At 37.0% G+C, this 19,779-nt stretch overlaps 1 protein-coding gene across 1 annotated transcript in view; it reads right to left on the bottom strand.

The window, feature by feature from the left end:
* The window catches only part of PSME4 (proteasome activator subunit 4), a 111,619-nt gene that overhangs the window by 66,410 nt on the left and 25,430 nt on the right, over window positions 1-19,779 (bottom strand). Inside the window, exons 4-7 of the mRNA XM_021701246.2 lie at window positions 4,221-4,265; window positions 2,746-2,895; window positions 1,572-1,635; window positions 966-1,040 (exon numbers count right to left, since the gene is read on the bottom strand). Of these exons, the coding sequence (XP_021556921.1) occupies window positions 966-1,040; window positions 1,572-1,635; window positions 2,746-2,895; window positions 4,221-4,265 (334 nt within the window). The remainder of the gene's footprint in view (window positions 1-965; window positions 1,041-1,571; window positions 1,636-2,745; window positions 2,896-4,220; window positions 4,266-19,779) is intronic.

Genomic DNA, 19,779 nt, shown 5'->3' with positions numbered 1-19,779 from the left:
CCCTGGGATCATGACCTGAGTCGAAGGCAGATGCTAAACTGATTGAGCCACGCAGGCGCCCCTAATAATTTATTTTTTATTTATTTTAAAAGATTTTATTTATCTATTTGACACAGAGACAGAAAGAGAGAAAGAGAGGGAATATGAGCAGGGGAGAGAGGGAGAGAACACAAGTAGGCAAAGGAGCAGCAGAGGGAGAGGGAGAAGCAGGCTCTCTGCCGAGCAGGGAGCCCGATGTGGGACTTGATCCCAGGACCCTGGGATTATGACCTGAACCGAAGGCAGCCACTTAACCGACTGAGCCACCCAGGCACCCCTAAACATTTTAATATAATTAAATTTATATTTAAAATCTGTCATTAGTAACAGGGACCCCAACAGTGGAAGAAAATCACTTTTCCTCCTTCATTTCTACCAGACGGTGCAAGCAAAGGTAAACAGTATGTCTGCTGCTGTTCCCCAGCCCTGCTCTACTGTCAGCGTGTGCATCAGAATCACCTGGATGCCCCATGCCACCCCTCCTGAGCCCACTTCAGGTGAAACAATATGGAAGATGCAATGTTAAGATCACTGAACCTAGAGACACTCTAGCTTTATTTACTCTAGGAAAATGCGATCTAAAAAGTAGAGAACACTCTAGAATAGCAATCAAATACAATACCCAAAATTTGCTGGAAGGTATGAATGTAAGATACCCTGAATAATACACTTAGTACTTTCTAAATTACTCACTCTGAAACTTCTATTTCATGTCCTACATAGGCAAGACAAAAATCACACATTTATGATTACCTTGGTACGATCCAATTAGTTTTTGAAAATAAATGATCTATCCTGGTAAATTGTATGTTTTTACTAGTGATCAAGAAATATTTTAGGAATTAGCATACAAAACACACTTCTTAAAGACATAAAAAGTGCTATCAGTGCTACTGTATGTTGTATGCTCAAAAGTTCTTAATTACCTTTGGTACATATGGATCCCAGTCTATGTACCCTATATTATCTGTAGCCAATCGAGCAAAGAGATTTACTAGTTGCTGAAAGTAAACAAAAAAAGACAGTTAAGTAAATACACTTGCTATTAAGTGTCACAGTCACACCCCCTATCCATTTCTGGTTCTCAGCTGTCATCATTAGCACAACTTAATACATAGTTTATGACTCATTTTTTTAAAATCTCCAAATTTAAGTTCTGATTCTTGTCACCCATTTAAAATCAAATGCAGTTGAAATGCTTATTAAAAGAGAAATGACAAAAGCATCATCCACAATGCAAAGAGAAGAAATTTTAATCTAATAAGCACATAGAAAACATCTACTATATGTCTAGCAACATGCTAGTGAAGGTCCAATAGGAAACAACAAGTCTTACATTTCATGCATTTCATAATACATGCATTTGCTTCTAGATACTGATAAAACCAAAAGAAGTTTCTATTTCTGTTAGAAACAGCAAACAAAATTTTAAAAAAACAATTACAACATTGCTAATAGCCAATTCTAAGGACCTGACGTTATTTATCAAATGATCTGATAGCAAAGAAGGAAAAAATAGGTATGATACTCACCCCCTCCCACTGTGGGAGATTTTGCACTGAAACCCAAAGGCCAATTAATTCATCAAACCAAAGTCTGAAGAAGAAAAATGTTGTTATGAATAGCAAGTGATTTATAGAAAGTGGTTCAAAGCCAGGTATCCTTTGTATTTTTTAATCTATTATTCTTACTGATAACTACACAACCTAGAAAAAATAATACTGAATGTTACAAACTTAATGGAACAAATGACTGCTTCTGTCTGAATATTCCCCTTGCAATATATTTATCCTAAAGTGTCATCTCATCAAACCTCTACTTCATTGTTAGGGGCGCCTGGGTGCCTCAGCTGGTTAAGCGCCCGATTCTTAGTTTCTCCTCAGGTCATGGTTCTGGCACTTTTTGTGTCTTTAAGAAGAAGTCCTACTTTCTTTTTTCTTTTTTTTTAAGAGAGGAGGGGCAGAGGGAGAGAGAATCTAATAAGCAGGCTCCATACCCAGGGTGGAACCCAACACAGGGCTCAATCTCACGACCCTAAGATCATGACCTGAGCAGAAATCAAGAGTCAAGACGCTTAACCAACTGAGCCACCCAGGTTCCCCTAAATATTTTTCATTTTAGGATTTGTTATATAAAGTCATCTAAAAAAACAGTTCTTAAAAACAGTGCAAAGACTAGAATGAGTAGAGAATAAGAATTATAAAAAAGACCTAAGAAAAACTACAAGTGATGAATAAAACCCAAGTTTTAGGAAAACACTTTTCCTTTCCCTAAACTCCACACAATTTAACATTTCTTATCACTGCCTACTTACTGGTATTTTCTACTTTTTTGCATTTTTTATTCTTTCCCTCTTGATTTCTTAAATTAAAGCCCTTATCTTTACTTTTCCTTTTAAGTAATCTCTACACCCAACATGGGGCTCAAACTCACAAGCCCAAGATAAAGAATCACATGCTCCACCAATTGAGCCAGCCAGGCACCCCGTAAAGCCCTCATATTGTATTTGGCTTGACATACAAGCATTAGTCTCTCCTCATTTACAATTTTATGCTTAACTGTTTCAGCCTCCACACACTTCAAGTATAATCAACACAATGGTTGAGTTAGTAAATTTTTGTTTACTTATTATTGCTTTACGAGTTGGCTTATATATCTCCATTTCTTGCTCTATTCTATAATTTGTCAAGATATGTATATACTTACTTAAAACCTTTATGATGAAGTTGTGGAGGAAGGGAGGTAGGAAGAAATATTTCAAAATAAGTGATGGCCTTTTGCATTGTTACATCAAAAGGGCACATTAAAGGCCGCCATTCTTCTAGCATCTCAGCTGTGGCATCTGCTGGAAAGTATCTAATAAAAAAGAAGGTATTCATTTACCTGATCATTGGCTAAAAGCTCTACAACATCAACATCTGACCAACAAAAAAAGGGGAGGTGGGAAATGGATTTCATAAGGTACAACATACACTACAAATGTCAAGTTAACTTAAACACATTTTTGCAACTCTAAAATAAATACCTTGTCACATTTGAAGGTAAATTTTTTTCTCGTCTAAAGGACTTAGAAAAATGCTATAAAGCTGATAAACTCATAAAATACAAAGTCACTTAAATAACCTACAAATTTATACATGGTTGTTTTATTTTTTTCCCTCCCTGTGTGCTATGTAATAGCAATAGGAAAAAAATCTAGTCACAGAGAATCCAGTCTATATAAGAAATGGATAATCAGTGAAATGAAAAAGAGAACATTAGCCTAGGCATGTTTGGACCAACCATTTACTCTCAGTGTACCACAGAGCTCTCTTGTATACAAGAGTGGACTAGACTAGACGGTCTTCCTACAGGTGCTAACATTCTACGAGTCTATGAAAAAATATTATTTGCCCAAGACTGAGAATATAGTAGGTCAGCAACAAATACCTGATTTATAAAACCATTTATAACTTTAACTCATAAGAATATGATAAAATAGGGATTTCCATTCAAAAGAACTCACTGCATCCATACATAGCAGGATAAGCAGTCTTAGAACAGCCTAATAATTGTCAAGTCCATAGAATTGGGTTTTTATTTATTTTATTTTATTTTATTTCATTTTATTAAGCTCTACGCCCAACATGGGGCTCAAACTCCTAACCTCAAGATCAAGAGTCCATGCTCTACCGACTGAGCTAGTCAGGGGCCTCAAGTCCACAGAATTGGACTTCAATTGATTAAAACGAAATTCAACCCATATTCATCTTTAAACATCAGAATATGGAATATTTCTGTATGTTCTACTGAAAGAGAACAGATTTCAAAAAAAATGTCTGAACACCTTCTTATTATTACTCACATTTTAATGTAATACCTACGATACTCATTTTGGAAAATATTTTTGATCTGAGTAATGATACTCTAGGAAAACCTTTCAAATAAAGACAATTATACATAAATTATGGCATTCTTACTTTATAATAGGTAACTGACACCCACACCACTTAAAAATTTCTAAATTTATAAATGAAATCTAAATAATTCAGTTCAAGAGTTGGAAATGATATATTATGCCCAGTGACTACATCACAATGTTAGAAACGTTTTATACCTTTAATTTCCTCTTCAAAGCATACTAGGGACGGGGAAAAGCCCACAGAAATAAAAGAGGTTTTATAAATTGAGAAGCTACTTACGGTCGGCAGCTTTTCACGAGTGTTTTGAGAACATTTTCTACAGAACTAGGGGGGGAAAAGCCATTTGATAAATTAGGTTTGTGTATTTTGAGAACACACCTAATCCAATCAATAAATATCTCTAAAAAATGCTCATACATCTAAAAATTATGTGTGTACATGCAATAACTAATCCGTCTCTTTCATACCAACAGAACTATAAGGATTAACTACCTAAACTCTGTAATCTACTCTTTCCTTTGCTCTGGATTTGCTCATTCTCTGTTGTAATCTAAACGGAAGAAAACTGGGAAAAGGACAAATCATTTTCAATCTTTACAAAGTAGGCAGCAATGACCACACTTAACAGCACATCAAGAAGTATGCTCAGTGGCTTAAAACTTCAAATACTAATTTTTATTTTTATTAAAGTGCTTTTACATCGAAACATAAACAGCAGAAAAAATCTGGTGTGCTTATATCAGCAACTGCCAGAAACTAGTTTTCTGTAACCAATGATGAGAGTTCTATAACCCTACAAGGTTACTTTACGGCCAGCACCAATTACCAAAAATAGGAACAGCCATCTTTTTGACCAGCTACTTAAAAAGTTAGTTGAGTAACATTAAAAAGCTGTAACTTATTTTCCAACTTTGTAGGTGGTTCAAGTGAATTTAAAAAAACAACATAAGTATTTGTATGTGGATTTAAATAAATGTTTGTCTAAATGAAAAGGCCAATGTGTACTGGTTTAAACATTCATGGCCAGAATGGAATATTTAAATTAATTAGACCATAGTCAAAGAGGTAAAATGCAAATAAAACAAAGGGCACAAGGTAATTTTGGAATGGAATTTTAAAATAAATGTGTGGCTACTTACAGCATGATGTATACAAGTAAATAAAATAAGTCCCCAAATCTCAAGAAAAAAAACTATGAGGGAAAGGGGTAACTTTCAGGCATGCTTCCACCTGACACTTTCTCATTAAGCTTCTTGAAATTGTTAAGTCCAGAGGTCTATCCAACTTCTCTGAAAGCTTAAGAACTAATCTGTAAAGAAATTCCAAGGAATAACACAAACCAAACTCAGCACAAGTAACCAATTATACAACTGAGAGAGAAAACTATGATTTCATTACTAGAAGCTGTAGAAATCCTCTTTAATTTCAAAACTAGTCAGAAAAAAATTAACTGAAGAGGAAACCAGGCTACAACACATGAGATAATTCTAAAATAAAAAAGACGAACATATGGCCAGAGAGACATGGAACATTTTCTCTGATTATCAGGGAGAGATTCTATCTTCTCTCATAAAAAAGCTAAGCAATTGAGAAACAATTAGTTTAGAGAACATCTAAGTTTGCCTGGTTAAAAAAGGAGTAAACTTCTCTCTAACTACATTTAAACTCTCTGAAGATCACAACTATGATTTTTACTTCTGGGCATTTCCAAAGCACTTTTAAAAGGCTATGTGTTCATATATACTTATGCATATTTATATTTATTAATTTACAATACACAATAAACATTTTCTATCAGGGCAACAAAGAGCACAGATCTTTGGATCTTCTTTTCATTTGGACCAAAGAACCCCATTTAGAAACAAATTATAGACAAGGTTTAAAGAACCATCTAGTTCCAAACTAAATAACAGATCAACTTAAATGCAGATTTAAAAAAAGATAATTCTAAAATGGCAAACTTTGTGTCCAAGGAAATAAGCAGATCTGTAATTCTATCAGTTCCTGAAGTTTGTCTTCATGTTAACTTTACATTTATTTTACTGTCTCTGTGGCAACCCGTTTCAGAGTACAACACAGAAAACCTGCTGTTTTCACTGGTAACTTTTCTATTCCACCAACAAACTTTCATATAATGTCAAAAATGATTCTAGAAAGCAGTCAAAAGGCTGCATAGCTACCTGCTTTCTCCAGTTCCCTTCACTCTTCAAAAGAATAGGATGTTAATTATAATACTTGATAGCTGTCACTTCACTCATTAGAGGAATAGGGTATGTGGTAATGTGCTTTAGTTCATCTAAATAAAGTCAATTTCAACCCCTCCTTATATATAAGGCCTGTGCCAATGGATTTATGCTCTTTATCCAGAAAAGGGTACAATCTCTCTAACCTGTGATATCTGTATAGTGACCTTTTGTGATTCTTGTAATCTCTCAAGATGAAGGGAACAATGTTTCTGTTTAAAAATAAAATAAAAGGTTAAGGCTAGATGCTACTAGACTATATTTCACTAATTTTTAGAGGGAATGAATAATCACTATGTACTTTCCCAATTGTTGGAAATTTATAATACTGAAGTGATTGCAATTCAAAACACTTTAAAAAAAAAAATCAAAAGGGATCTACAGAAGGAACAAGCTTTGGATGGGTTTTCTCATACCCTACTTCCTCTTAGAAAAAGCATGTTAAGTTGAAAAGAAAGCCATAAGCATATCATGCAATAGTTCACAAATTGGGCTTAGAGTCAGGCAGATAGAAATTTGATTACCAGTTCTGCTACTTACTATCAGTTCAATATTACAGCCTCAGTTTTTCCATCTATATAACAGTAATAATACCTACCTCTCAAAAGGCTGTTACAAAAATTAAATGAGATAATGTAAGGAAAACAGTTATCTGGCCCAGAATTAAGCATAAAAATTGTTAACTATAATTATTATTTCATACTATCCAAAACAAATTACATTTTCAATATCCTTAAGAACTAATATTTTGTGCTCATTTTGCTTTCACATTTATTCTACTGTCTCTCAACAATTACTAATTTATGATTTAGGAAATCACATCAAAATAGGAAACTCTTCCCCCAATTACCACCCTATTTATTAGGGCAGAAAATAAGTTCTTGTCCCAGTTCTTGAGCTCCTGTCCCAGTTTCAACAAATGACTTTGTGTGACTTTTCCTCTCTGGGCCACAATTTCCTTACGCTGTAGGATGACATAAGCAACTACCAAATAAGTAGCAGAGAAGCCTGAGGAAAGTCAAAAACCTTAGCGTCCAGTCACACCAGTTACTGAGATAAGAGACTTACATAAACCTGAAGGTTTATGCTTCCTACCCCCTTGGCCTTACCTAATTATCAGGACAATGTTCACTTCTAAACCAGAAAAATGTACAGCAAATGATGTATTCGAGATGAAAGTAGTGCGGACTGCTCATAGCCAGAAGTACTTTCAGCTTCACTCAACAATTCTTGAACTAAATTTTAGCTTCATAATTATCATATTTGCTTTTTTATAAATGAACGGGGCAACTGTAACACTGGCATATTCTATATACCTCTGCCTTGACCTCTTTATAATTTAATGGTAATTGCCTATACGATATTTTCTTTCTTGAGAATGTACTTCATTTCATCCAAAAAACTCAGTTTTACCTGCTTTCTCTGTATCTAAACAAATACAACCATCAGTTCGTCAAACACGATGCACCTCATATCTAATTTTTCGAAACCTAATATTGCAGTTAAATCAGCCAGTACTCATTTTTCACAGCCACTTCACACGAAATTAGGGTCAAGATAATTCTACCATAAGAAAGCTTTAAGTAAAATATAATACATTCACCACTGAAGTAGCATTAACATTGATTTTTCATTATAATTATTTTCAGAAAAAAGTATGCCCCCATGGCTAGTGTTAAGAAGTTGTAATAATTCTGACAACTCAAGTAAAAAGAGCATACATAACTGCTGAAAGTGATGACAGCCTGATCAGTGTGAACTAAGTATTTTTTTAAAATGTTTTAAAAAGAGCACTTTCTAAAGAAAGATCATTATAACAGATACAACTTTTGGAAGAAACATTACCAAAGTCATTAATAAAAATCAACTACTTATTTTCAACATTTCCAAATAAAAGTCAAAGTGGTATTTTTAAAAGAGCAAATAGAATGGTCCTCAAATAACATGTTAAAAATCACTTCATCTACCTTAGTAATAATTATCACTGGTTATTAAAAAAATAACCATAAACTATTTTAAATTTCAACAGGTCCTCAGAGAAATCACTTTCATCATTTCATTATGTTAAATTCTGTAGCTAGAGATCATTCTTGAGCTGCTGATAGTAACTTAAGCTTAGAAATGTAGCCCCATGTGTCAAGAAACACCCAGCAGAGTAAGAACATGTCACTTCCATGTGTTGAAGGGGGAAAAAAGGATTTAGCTGTATTTTAGGGATAAGAACACCAAATCAGAGTCCTTTGTCAGATCAATTGAGAAACAAATAACATCAAGAACAAGTACCAGAAAAGGGAAATAATCAAGTTTCTCCAAAGGCAGATTAATATGAAAAATGAAAACGTTTAATATTCTATGACCCCCTTAGAGAACGATATATGAAAGAAAAATAGATCTTAAAAAATTATTTTTTTAAAAAGTAAATTGAGTTATCTAGGTCCAAACTGCTCATGATGCAAATATGTAAACCTTTAACATCAAACAACTCATAAAAGTCAAATGGATAGTGACAAAACTAAACAAATTTATACACATACCAATTCAAATATGAATTGTGCATGCCCATTTGTAAAAGCTGATCAATGCACAATTCCTTTACGTCTTGTTAGTAGCAACAGTCTTCACTAGTAACTTGCAATATGCTACCCCAATTTAAGTCAATGGGACATCATTTTTGGAAATAAAACTAGGCCCCTAACATTTAAATGCTTCTTTACAACGTAAACAATGAGTGATTCTTAATGTTGCTATTATCAAGTTCAAACTACCTAACTCCTTTCCTTTTTTTTTTTTTTTCTTATTAAATAAAAAAAACCCTACAATTTGTTTCTCTGGTAGAACCTAGAAAAAGAGAAGAGTGAAAAATGGTCTCTTGCCCCTGAGGCATAAAGGCAGAAAGACAGAAGAAGGAAAAAAAAGGAGAGGAGAGGAGGAGGGAAGATAAGGAAAAACGGGAAGGGAAAGAAGAAAGTTAAATAATCCTTGCTCCAAAAAATAGAATCAGCTTTTAAAATCATGTTGAAATGCATGACACCCTAAGCTGTAGTTTCAAATAAAGACAAACACATAAGGCACATGAGTTTAAGACTTGAAAGACAGTTAACAAATGAAGCAACCTTTCACTTTTGATTATAAAAATAGTATTCTAAAAATAGTATGAACACATGCAGTCAGCTGACAAAACTGTTTCAAAATGAGTCAGAATACATCTAAGATGAAAATGCTCAAAGCAAAATGCCAATTCTAAAAGCATGCCATATTGAAGGGTTTTCAGGGGTTTTCTTAAATGTTTGTGAAGTCATAACTTTATCCCTTGATTATAAACACTTGCTATACTAGTATACTAAATAGAAACTTAAGTAGAAAAGTAAATTGTAAAATGTTTAAAATGATTCCCTATTAGAAATTCAGTGGACACAGAGGAGCTCCGAGGAACAAAAACTAAAAGAAGTATTGCTGTATGGCTGGCTCTCCAACTGGTTTCTCTAACATCTTTTTTTAAAGATTTTATTTATTTATTTGAGAGAGAGAGAGCAGAGAGGGAGAATGGGAGGCAGAAGCAGACTCCCCCCTGAGCAGAGAACCCAACATGGGGATCAATCCCAGGACCCTAAGATGATGACCTGAGCCAAAGGCAGACGCTTAACTGACTAAGCCACCCAGGCATCCCACTCTAACATTTTTGCATAAGAACTAATAAGACTACTAGATTTCTCTGATTTTAAAATCAAGGCAAGTGTGATGAAGAAAGTCCAAGAACCAAAGAATCATGTAATCCTTCAAAGATGAATTTTTATAACTATACATAGCCTGACCTGAATGGAAATAAGATAACAGGTACTCCTTTCAAAAGGTGGTAAATATCTGATGATAACAGTAAAAAGATTACAGAAAATGAGAGAAAATGAATAAAGAATTACAATCCTGAAAAATGTTTTAAGTACAATTCCTTCTTTTTTTTTTTTTTTACAGAGATATTAAGTTTCTAACTTTGTCCTACAGGGCTGCCTCTCACCAAGCAAGAGCCTGTTCCAGAGTGGTTCCAGATCCTCAGTATTCTTTGTGATCCATTTAAACTGAAACAACACATTATCATTTTTAAAAAGGAGTCTGCATCAACAGAGCTGCACTTCACAATGTATACTCCAGTGGACGCACACAGCCCTGGGTGTGAGTACTCCAAGCCACTGAACCAATATGGTTCATCTTCCTGGAGCATCAATTTTAGTCAAGAGATACAGAGAAGAAAAATGTTTACTTATGAAAACATTAGTTAATAAGCCCAATACAGATATGAATGTTTAAAATAATGTGAAATTTCCAAGAAATTTCTCACACCAGACTGCTTTAAGAAACACCTCAGAGCCTTGAGGAAAGAGAAGGAGGTATTAAGTGGACAGCTTGATTGACAGTATTAATACAGAAAGAAAACACAAAACTCATTTGGAAACTGAAGACCCAGATCTTATAGAATTAAAAACAGGGAAAAAAGGAAAGGAAAGAGCATGGAAAGAAAACATGAGGGACTGATTAACAAGGCAGACAACTTTAGATTGCAGGGATGCAAGGTAAGTAGTGGCAAATCAATGTGGCTGTTAACTACACAGAGGGAACATTTTGGAAATGTATGGGGCATTTTTAATGATCACAATTATTGGAGAGGACTCAATGGAACTTTAGTGATCCCAGTATATCAGGTATCCTCCAATTCATGGAAAAGCCACACGTAACAAAAAATTGTTGGAAGATGTTCAAATGTCCCACTGTACAATTATATACAGGTGAAAAAATTTTGATCCTAAAAGTGAAGTGCTTTACCATTAAGTATTTTTTGCAGTTTTTTAAAAAAGATTTATTCATTTATTTGAGAGATCAAACACAAGGGCGTGTGGGGTGCGGGGAGGGGCAGAGGGAGAGAGAGAACCTCAAGCAGACTCCCTGCTGAGCCGGGAGACCCACGTGGGGCTCAATCTTACGACCCTGAGATCATGACCTGAGCCAAAGGCAAAGACACTTAACCACTGAGCCACCCAAGCACCCCAAGACTGAAGACTATTTTACAGTCTAGAACCAACTGTCATTACACTGGCAATAAGCAGACATAAAACAATGTCATAGAATTTCATTAGTAATTTTGTTGTTAAAATGCTTCATGTTAATTGTCATTCTTCTTGGTATGGCACAGAAGGCAATTTATGTTGTAAAAATTAGATACTGACATTACTAATTTATTTTAGCATTGCTTGTTAGTTTTCCATCTTATGGATACTGTCCCCAGAAGTCCACTGCACAAATTCTGACTTCATATATCATTGGTTTTTTTTCCCAATTCTTCCTTTGCCTCTATTCCTTTCACATGTAATAATGTTCAAAAATAATGTTCTGTGATACTAAGTAACTATACCATTCCATATCATTCATAAAGGATTACTGTGACACTGTACTATAAATAAGGCCAGTTTATCTGCAAGAATATCATACTTCCTTTTCCCCAGCTTAGTACTCTAAAATTAAATGTATTTCCCTCTCTTTTATCATATTTAAATAAGTCTTACCTTTTATTCTTTAGCCTAGCACTAGGTTTTATTTAATTTTTTTTTAAAAGATCTTATTTATTGGTCAGAAAGTGAGCACACGAGCAGGAGCAGCAGCAGAGGGAGAAGCAGGCTCCCCGCTGAGCAGGGAGCTCGATGCAGGGCTCGATTCCAGGATCCTGGGATCATGACCTGAGCCGAAGGCAGATGCTTAACCAACTGAGCCACCCAGGAGTCCCACTGGTTTTTATTTTAATGTCCACTCATAGCGCTGCTTTTATTTTCTTGTACTTCTTATACAAAATGTATTTTGACCTTTTTAAAATTCAAACTTACTCATTATAAGTAGATGCAAAATCTGAATACCATTTTGTATCGTTAGTGTAATGATGCCCATATGTTTGAAATACATATTGTTTTATAATAAACTACTGTCCCATTATGGGAACCATTTTATGGTTAGACATTATTTATATTTACGGAGTCCAAGATGGCGGTGGAGGAGGAGACCTAAGTTTCCTCTGGTCCCAGGAATTCAGCTAGATAGCTATCAAATCATTCTGAACAACCTGTGAACTCAACTGGAGGTCTAAGAAAAGAATAGCTGCAACTCTACAAATAGAAAAGCAATCACTTTCTGCAAGGTGGGAGGTGTGGAAAATTGAATCCGAGGTGATATATGGGAAGATAAAATGCAGGGGGAGGGAACCTCCATCAGCCAGCTACTAGAAAGTGATATAGAAGCGGAGCACAGAACTGGAACTTTTACAAGTCTGTTCCGGTGAGGGACAACCCAGTCTGAAAGGTGGTGAAGTGGGTGCGGAACCCCAGGTGGGACAGTGTGGTCGCAGGATCCTCAGGGTCACAGGAACATCAGGGGTGCCTGAGTATGGCAGAGCTCCCAGGCATCAGAGCAGGGAAGCCAGCTGCAGAGAGTGAGCCCAGGAGTGGGCTCTCGGCTTGGGGCTGCCATAAACCGTGAACTGAAGCACAGTCAGGTCACTGTTCTCTGAGCAGGGACCCAACAAGCGGCAGATCCGGGGAAATCCCCCCTCCTACCCCGGGAGGAGCTGCGCGGGGAGCGCACCACAGGGATCTGCTGGGTTTGGAGACTCCAAACGGGGTCGCGTACCTGAGATAGAAACGCTTGGTCACAGACTGAGGGAGCACAGAGTGTGGACTGAGACCAGGGAGAGAGGAGTGACTGACTGCTTTTCTCTGAGGGTTGAGAAGTGGGGCCCTGAACTCTCTGCTCCGGGGATGGAGATTGGGAGGCTGCCATGTTCATTCTCATCCTCTGAAGCTGCTCTGAAAGCCTTCAGGGAACAAAAGCCACATAGAGCAAAACGAAGCAGATTACTTAGCCTGGCCCCTTTGCAAGGGCAGTGCAATTCCGCCTGGGGCAAATACACTTGAGAATCAATGCAAGAGACCCCTCCCCCAGAAGATCAGCAAGATCATCCAGCCAAGACCAAGTTTACCAATAGTTGAGAACTGTAAAACTCCAGCACTAGGGGACGATAGCATATAGAATTCATGTTTTTTTCCCCATGATTTTTTAGTCTTTCAATTTATATTTTATTTTCTTTTTCCTTTTTCAATTTATTTTATCAACTCTTGTTAAAATCTTTATTAATTTTCATTTTTTTTTTTTTTTTAAAGATTTTATTTATTTATTTGACAGAGAGAGACACAGCGAGAGAGGGAACACAAGCAGGGGGAGTGGGAGAGGGAGAAGCAGGCTTCCCGCAGAGCGGGGAGCCCGATGTGGGACTCGATCCCAGGACCCTGGGATCATGACCTGAGCCGAAGGCAGTCGCTTAACCAACTGAGCCACCCAGGCGCCTATTAATTTTCATTTTTACAGTTATAATCTATCCTTTCATTGTATTTAATTTTATTTTTGCATATATATGTTTTTCTTTCTTTATAATATTGGGGTGCAGTTTATTCTAACAGATCAAAATACTCCCAAAATCTAGTTATGGCTCTGTTCTCTTCACTTGTCTGATCATATTTTTCTTCTTTCTTTTTAGTAGTTCTCTGCTTTGTTAAAGTCTGTTTTAATTTTCATCTTTACAGTTACATTCTATCCTTTCAATGTATTTAATTTTATATTTGTACATATATAAGTTTTTCTTTCTTTACAATTTTGAGATGTTTTTTTGCCTAACAAACCAGCCAAATACACTCAGGATATACTGCATTGCACTGTTCCATTTACCTGTCTGTTTACATTCCTTTTTTTTTTTTCTTTTTTCATTTTTATACTTAGAGTCTATCCTTTCATTGTATTTAATTTTATTTTTGTACATATAAAGTTTTCCTTTTTTTACAATTTTGGGAACTAGTTTTCTAACAAACAGACCTATAAAATACACATGGGATCCAGTGTATTGCTCTATTCTGTTCACCTGTCTGATTATATTCTCTTTTGTTGCTGTTAATTTTTTTTTTCTTCCAGTTTCGTCTCTTCTGATTTCTTTAGTGTATATTTCTCTGGGGTCGTTGTTGCCATTTTAGTATTTTGTTCTCTCGTTCATCTATTCTTCTCTGGACAGAATGACAAGATGGAAAAACTCACCTCAAAAAGGAGAACAAGAGTCAGTACTGACTGCCAGGGACCTAATCAGTATGGACATAAGTAAGAAGGTGGAACTAGAGTTCAGAATAACGATTATAAAGATACTAGCTGGGCGGGTGCCTGGGTGGCTCAGTCATTAAGCGTCTGCCTTCGGCTCGGGTCATGATCCCAAGGTCCTGGGAACGAGTCCCACATCGGGCTCCCTGCTCGGCGGGAAGCCTGCTTCTCCCTCTCCCACTCCCCCTGCTTGTGTTCCAACTCTCACTATCTCTCTCTCTGTCAAGTAAATAAATAAAACCTTTAAAAAAAAAAAAAAGATACTAGCTGGGCTTGAAAAAAGCATAGAAGACACTAGTGAATCCCCTTCTGGAGAAATAAAAGAACTAAAATCTAATGAAGTCACAATCAAAAAGGCTATTAATGAGATGCAATAAAAAATGGAGGCTCTAACTGCTAGGATAAATGAGGCAGAAGAGAGAATTAGTGATAAAGAAGACCAAATGATGGAGAATAAAGAAGCTGAGTAAAAAGAGAGATGGGGCACCTGGGTGGCTCAGATGGTTGGGCGTCTGCCTTCGGCTCAGGTCATGATCCCAGGGTCCTGGGATCGAGTCCCGCATCGGGCCCCCTGCTCAGTGGGGAACCTGCTTCTCCCTCTCCCTCTGCCTGCCGCTCCCCCTGCTTGTACTCGCTCTCTAATAAAAAATTAAAAATCTTAAAAAAAAAAAAAGAGAGATAAACAACTACCGGATCACGAGGAGAGAATGAGAGGTAAGTGATACCATTAAGCAAAACAGTATTAGAATAACTGGGATGCCAGAAGAGGAAAGGGGTGGGAGCAGAAGGTATACTGGAGCAAATTATAGCTGAGAACTTCTCTAATCTAGGGAAGGAAACAGGCATCCAAGTCCAGGAGGCACAGAGAACCCCCCCCTCAAAAATCAGTAAAAATAGGTCAACACCCCAATATATAATAATGAAACTTGCAAATCTCAGAGACAAAGAGAATATCCTGAAAGCAGCTCTGGGATGAGAGGGCCGTAACCTACAAGGGTAGAAACATTAGACTGGCAGCATACCTATCCACAGAGACCTGGCAAGCCAGAAAGGACCAGCATCATATATTCAGGGTGCTAAATGAGAAAGTATACAACTAAGAATACTTTATCCAGCTAGGATGTCTTCCAAAATAGAAGGAGAGATAAAAAGTTTCCAGGACAAACAGGAACTCAAAGAATCTGTGTTTACTAAACCAGCCCTACAAGAAATATTAAAAGCAAAGAGAGAGCACAAAAGTAACATAGACCAGAAAGGAACAGAGACAACATACAGAAACAGTGACTTTACAGGTAATACGACGGCACTAAATTCATATCTTTCAATAGTTACTCTGAATGTACATGGGCTAAGTGGTGGCACCTGAGTGGCTCAGTCAGTTAAGCATCTGCCTTCAGTCAGGTCATGATCCCAGGGTCCTGAGATCAAGCCCTGCATCAGGATCCCTGCTCAGTGGGGAGCCTGATTTTCCCTCTCCTCCCTGCTCATGCTCTCTCTCACTATCTCTGTCACTATCTGTCTTTCTCTCTCTCAAATAAATAAAATCTTTAATTTAAAAAAAAATCAGTTAAATGGCCCAATCAAAAGACACAGGGTATCAGAAAGACTGTAATAAGAGATGAGGAAGGACACTACATCATAACTGAAGGGTCTATCCAATAAGATCTAACAACTGTAAATATTTATGCCCCTAACATAGGAGCAGTAAATTATATAAACGAATTAATAACAAAATTAAAGAAACACATCAATAGTAATACAATAGCCGTGGGGGACTTTTAACACCCCACTCACTGCAATGGACAGATCATCTAAGCAGAAGATCAACAAGGAAGGGCTTTGAATGACACATTGGATCAGATGGACTTCACAGATATATTCAGAACATTCCATCCTAAAGCAACAGAACACACACATTCTTCTCAAGTGCACATGGACCATTCTCCAGAATAGATCACATCCTGGGTCACAAATCAGGTCTCAACCAGTACCAAGAGACTGGGATCATTCCCTGCATATTTTTGCACCACAGTGCTTTGAAACTGGAACCCAATCACAAGAGCAAAGTTGGAAAGAACTCAGTAACATGGAGGCTAAAGAGCATCCTACTAAAGAATGAATGGGTCAACCAGGAAATTAAAGAAGAATTTAAAAAATTCATGGAAACAAATGAAAATGAAAATACAACTGTTCAATTTTGGGATATAACAAAGGCGGTCCTAAGAGGGAAGTATATAGCACTACAAGCCATTCTCAAGAAACAAGAAAGGTTTCAAATACACAACCTAACCTTACACCTAAAGGAGCTGGAGAAAGAACAGCAAATAAAGCCTAAATCCAGCAGGAGAAAAGAAATAATAAAGATCAGAGGAGAAATCAATGAAAGAGAAACCAAAAGAACAATAGAACAGATCAACGAAACTAGGAGCTGGTTTTTTGAAAGAACTAATAAGACTGATAAACCCCTGGCAAGATTTATCAAAAAGAAAAGAGAAAGGACCCAAATAAATACAATCATGGATTGAAAGAGGAGAGATCACAACCAACACCGAAAAAATACAAACAATTTTAAGAACATATTATGAGCAACTCTATGCCAACAAATTAGGCCATCTGGAAAAAATGGATGTATTCCTAGAGATGTATAAACTATCAAAACTGAAACAGGAAGAAATAGAAAACCTCAACAGACCCATAAGCAGCAAGGAAATTGAATCAGTCATCAAAAACCTCCCAACAAGAGCCCAGGGCCAGATGGCTTCCCAGGGGAATTCTACCAAACATTTAAAGAAGAATTAACACATATTCTTCATCCTTCTGAAGCTGTTTCAAAAAACAGAAATGGAAGGAAAACCTCCAAACTCTTTCTATGAGGCCAGCATTACCTTGATCCCCAAACCAAACAAAGAACCCAAAAAAAGGAGAATCACAGACCAATATCCCTGATGAACATGCATGCAAAAATTTTCACCAAAATACTAGGCAATAGGATCCAACAGTACATTAAAAGGATTATTCACCAGACCCAGTGGGATTTATTCCTGGGCTGCAAGGGTGGTTCAACCTCTGTAAATCAATGTGATACAGCAGATAAATAAAAGAAAGGACAAGCACCATATGATCCTCTTAATAGATGCAGAAAAAATATTTGACAAAGTACAGCATCCTTTCTTGATTAAAACTCCATGGTGTAGGGATAGAGGGTACATACCTCAATATCATAAAAGCCATCTATGAAAAACCCATAGTGAATATCATTCTCAAGGAAAAACTGAGAGCTTTTCCCTTAAGGTCAGGAACACATCAGGGATGTCCACTATCTTTTTTTTTTTTTTTAAGAGTTTATTTATTTATTTGAGAGAGAGTGAGCGAGAGAGACAGAGAGAGCACAAGATGGGGAGGGCCAGAGGGAGAAGCAGACTCCCCACTGAGCAGCAAGGGGCTCGATCCTGGGGCTCTGGGATCATGACCTGAGCCGAAGGCAGACGCTTAACTGACTGAGCCACCCAGGCGCCCCAGGGATGACCACTATTACCACTGCTGTTCAACATAGTACTAGAAGTCCTAGCCTCAGCAATCAGATAACAAAAAGAAATAAAAGGCATCTGAATTGGCAAAGAAGTCAAACTCTCACTCTTCCCAGATGACATGATACTTTATATGGAAAACCCAAAAGACTCCACCCCAAAATTGCTAGAACTCATACATGAATTCAGTAAAGTGGCAGGATATAAAATCAATGCACAAAAATCAGTGGCATTTCTATACACCAACGAGACAGAAAAAGAGAAATTAAGGAGTTGATCCCATTTACAATTGCACCCAAAACCATAAGATACCTAGGAATAAATCTAACCTAAGAGGCAAAGGATCTGTACTCTGAAAACTATAGAACACTCCATGAAAGACATTGAGGAAGACACAAAGAAATGGAAAAACTTCCCATGCTCATGGATTGGAATAACAAATATTGTTAAAATGTCTATGCTACCTAGAGCAATCTATACATTCAATGCAATCCCTATCAAAATATCATCAACTTTTTTCAAGAACTGGAACAAATAATCCTAAAATTTGTATGGAACCTGGGAAGAACCCGAATAGCCAAAGGAATGTTGAAAAAGAAAAGCAAAGCTGGTGGCATCACAATTCCAGACTTCAAGCTCTATTACAAAGCTGTCATCATCAAGACAGTATGGTACTGGCACAAAAACAGACACACACATCAATGGAATCAGAAATGGATGCTCAACTCTATGGTCAACTAATCTTCGACAAAGCAGGAAAGAATATCTGATGGAAAAAAGACAGTCTCTTCAACAAATGATGTTGGGAGAATTGGACAGCCACATGCAGAAGAATGAAACCGGACCATTTCCTTACACCACACAAAAAAACAGACTCAAATGGATGAAAGACCTAAATGTGAGACAGGAATCCATCAAAATCCTAGAGGAGAACACAGGCAGCAACCTCTTCAACCTCAGCCACAGCAACTTCTTGCTAGACATGTCTCCAAAGGCAAGGGAAACAAAAGCAAAAATGAACTATTGGGACTTCATCAAGATAAAAAGCTTTTGCACAGCAAAGAAAACAGTCGACAAAACCAAAAGACAATCGACAGAGTGGGAGAAAATATTTGCAAATGACGTATCAGATAAAGGGCTAGTATCCAAAATCTATAAAGAACTTATCAAACTCAAAACACAAAGAACAAATAATCCAATCAAGAAATGGGCAGAAGACATGAACGGACATTTCTCCAAAGAAGACATCCAAATGGCCAACAGACACGTGAAAAAGTGCTCAACATCGCTCGGCATCAGGAAAATCCAAATCAAAACCTCAATGAGATACCACCTCACACCAGTCAGAATGGCTAAAATTAACAAGTTAGGAAACGACAGACGTTGGCAAGGATGTGGAGAAAGGGGAACCCTCCTACACTGTTGGTGGGAATGCAAGCTGGTGCAGCCACTCTGGACAACAGTATGGAGGTTCCTCATAAAGTTGAAAATAGAGATACCCTATGACCCAGCAATTGCACTACTGGGTATTTACCCCAAAGATACAAATGTAGTGATCTGAAGGAGCATCTGCACTCCAGTGTTTATAGCAGCAATGTCCACAATAGCCAAACTATGGAAAGAGCCCAGATGTCCATCGACAGATGAATAAAGAAGATGTGATATATGTATACAACGGAATACTACTCACCCATCCCCCCAAAAATGAAATTTGGCCATTTGCAACGATGTGGATGGAACCACAGGGTATTATGCTAAGTGGAATAAGTCATTCAGAGAAAGACAATTATTGTATGATCTCACTTATATGTAGAATTTAAGAAATAAAACAGGGCATCATAGGGAAAGAGAGGAAAAAATAAAACGACGAAATCAGACAGGGAGAGAAACCATAAG

This window comes from Neomonachus schauinslandi, chromosome 10 (assembly GCF_002201575.2).
Source record: "Neomonachus schauinslandi chromosome 10, ASM220157v2, whole genome shotgun sequence".
Taxonomy (NCBI): Eukaryota; Metazoa; Chordata; class Mammalia; order Carnivora; family Phocidae; genus Neomonachus; species Neomonachus schauinslandi.
This window is presented reverse-complemented; position numbering and strand designations above follow the sequence as displayed.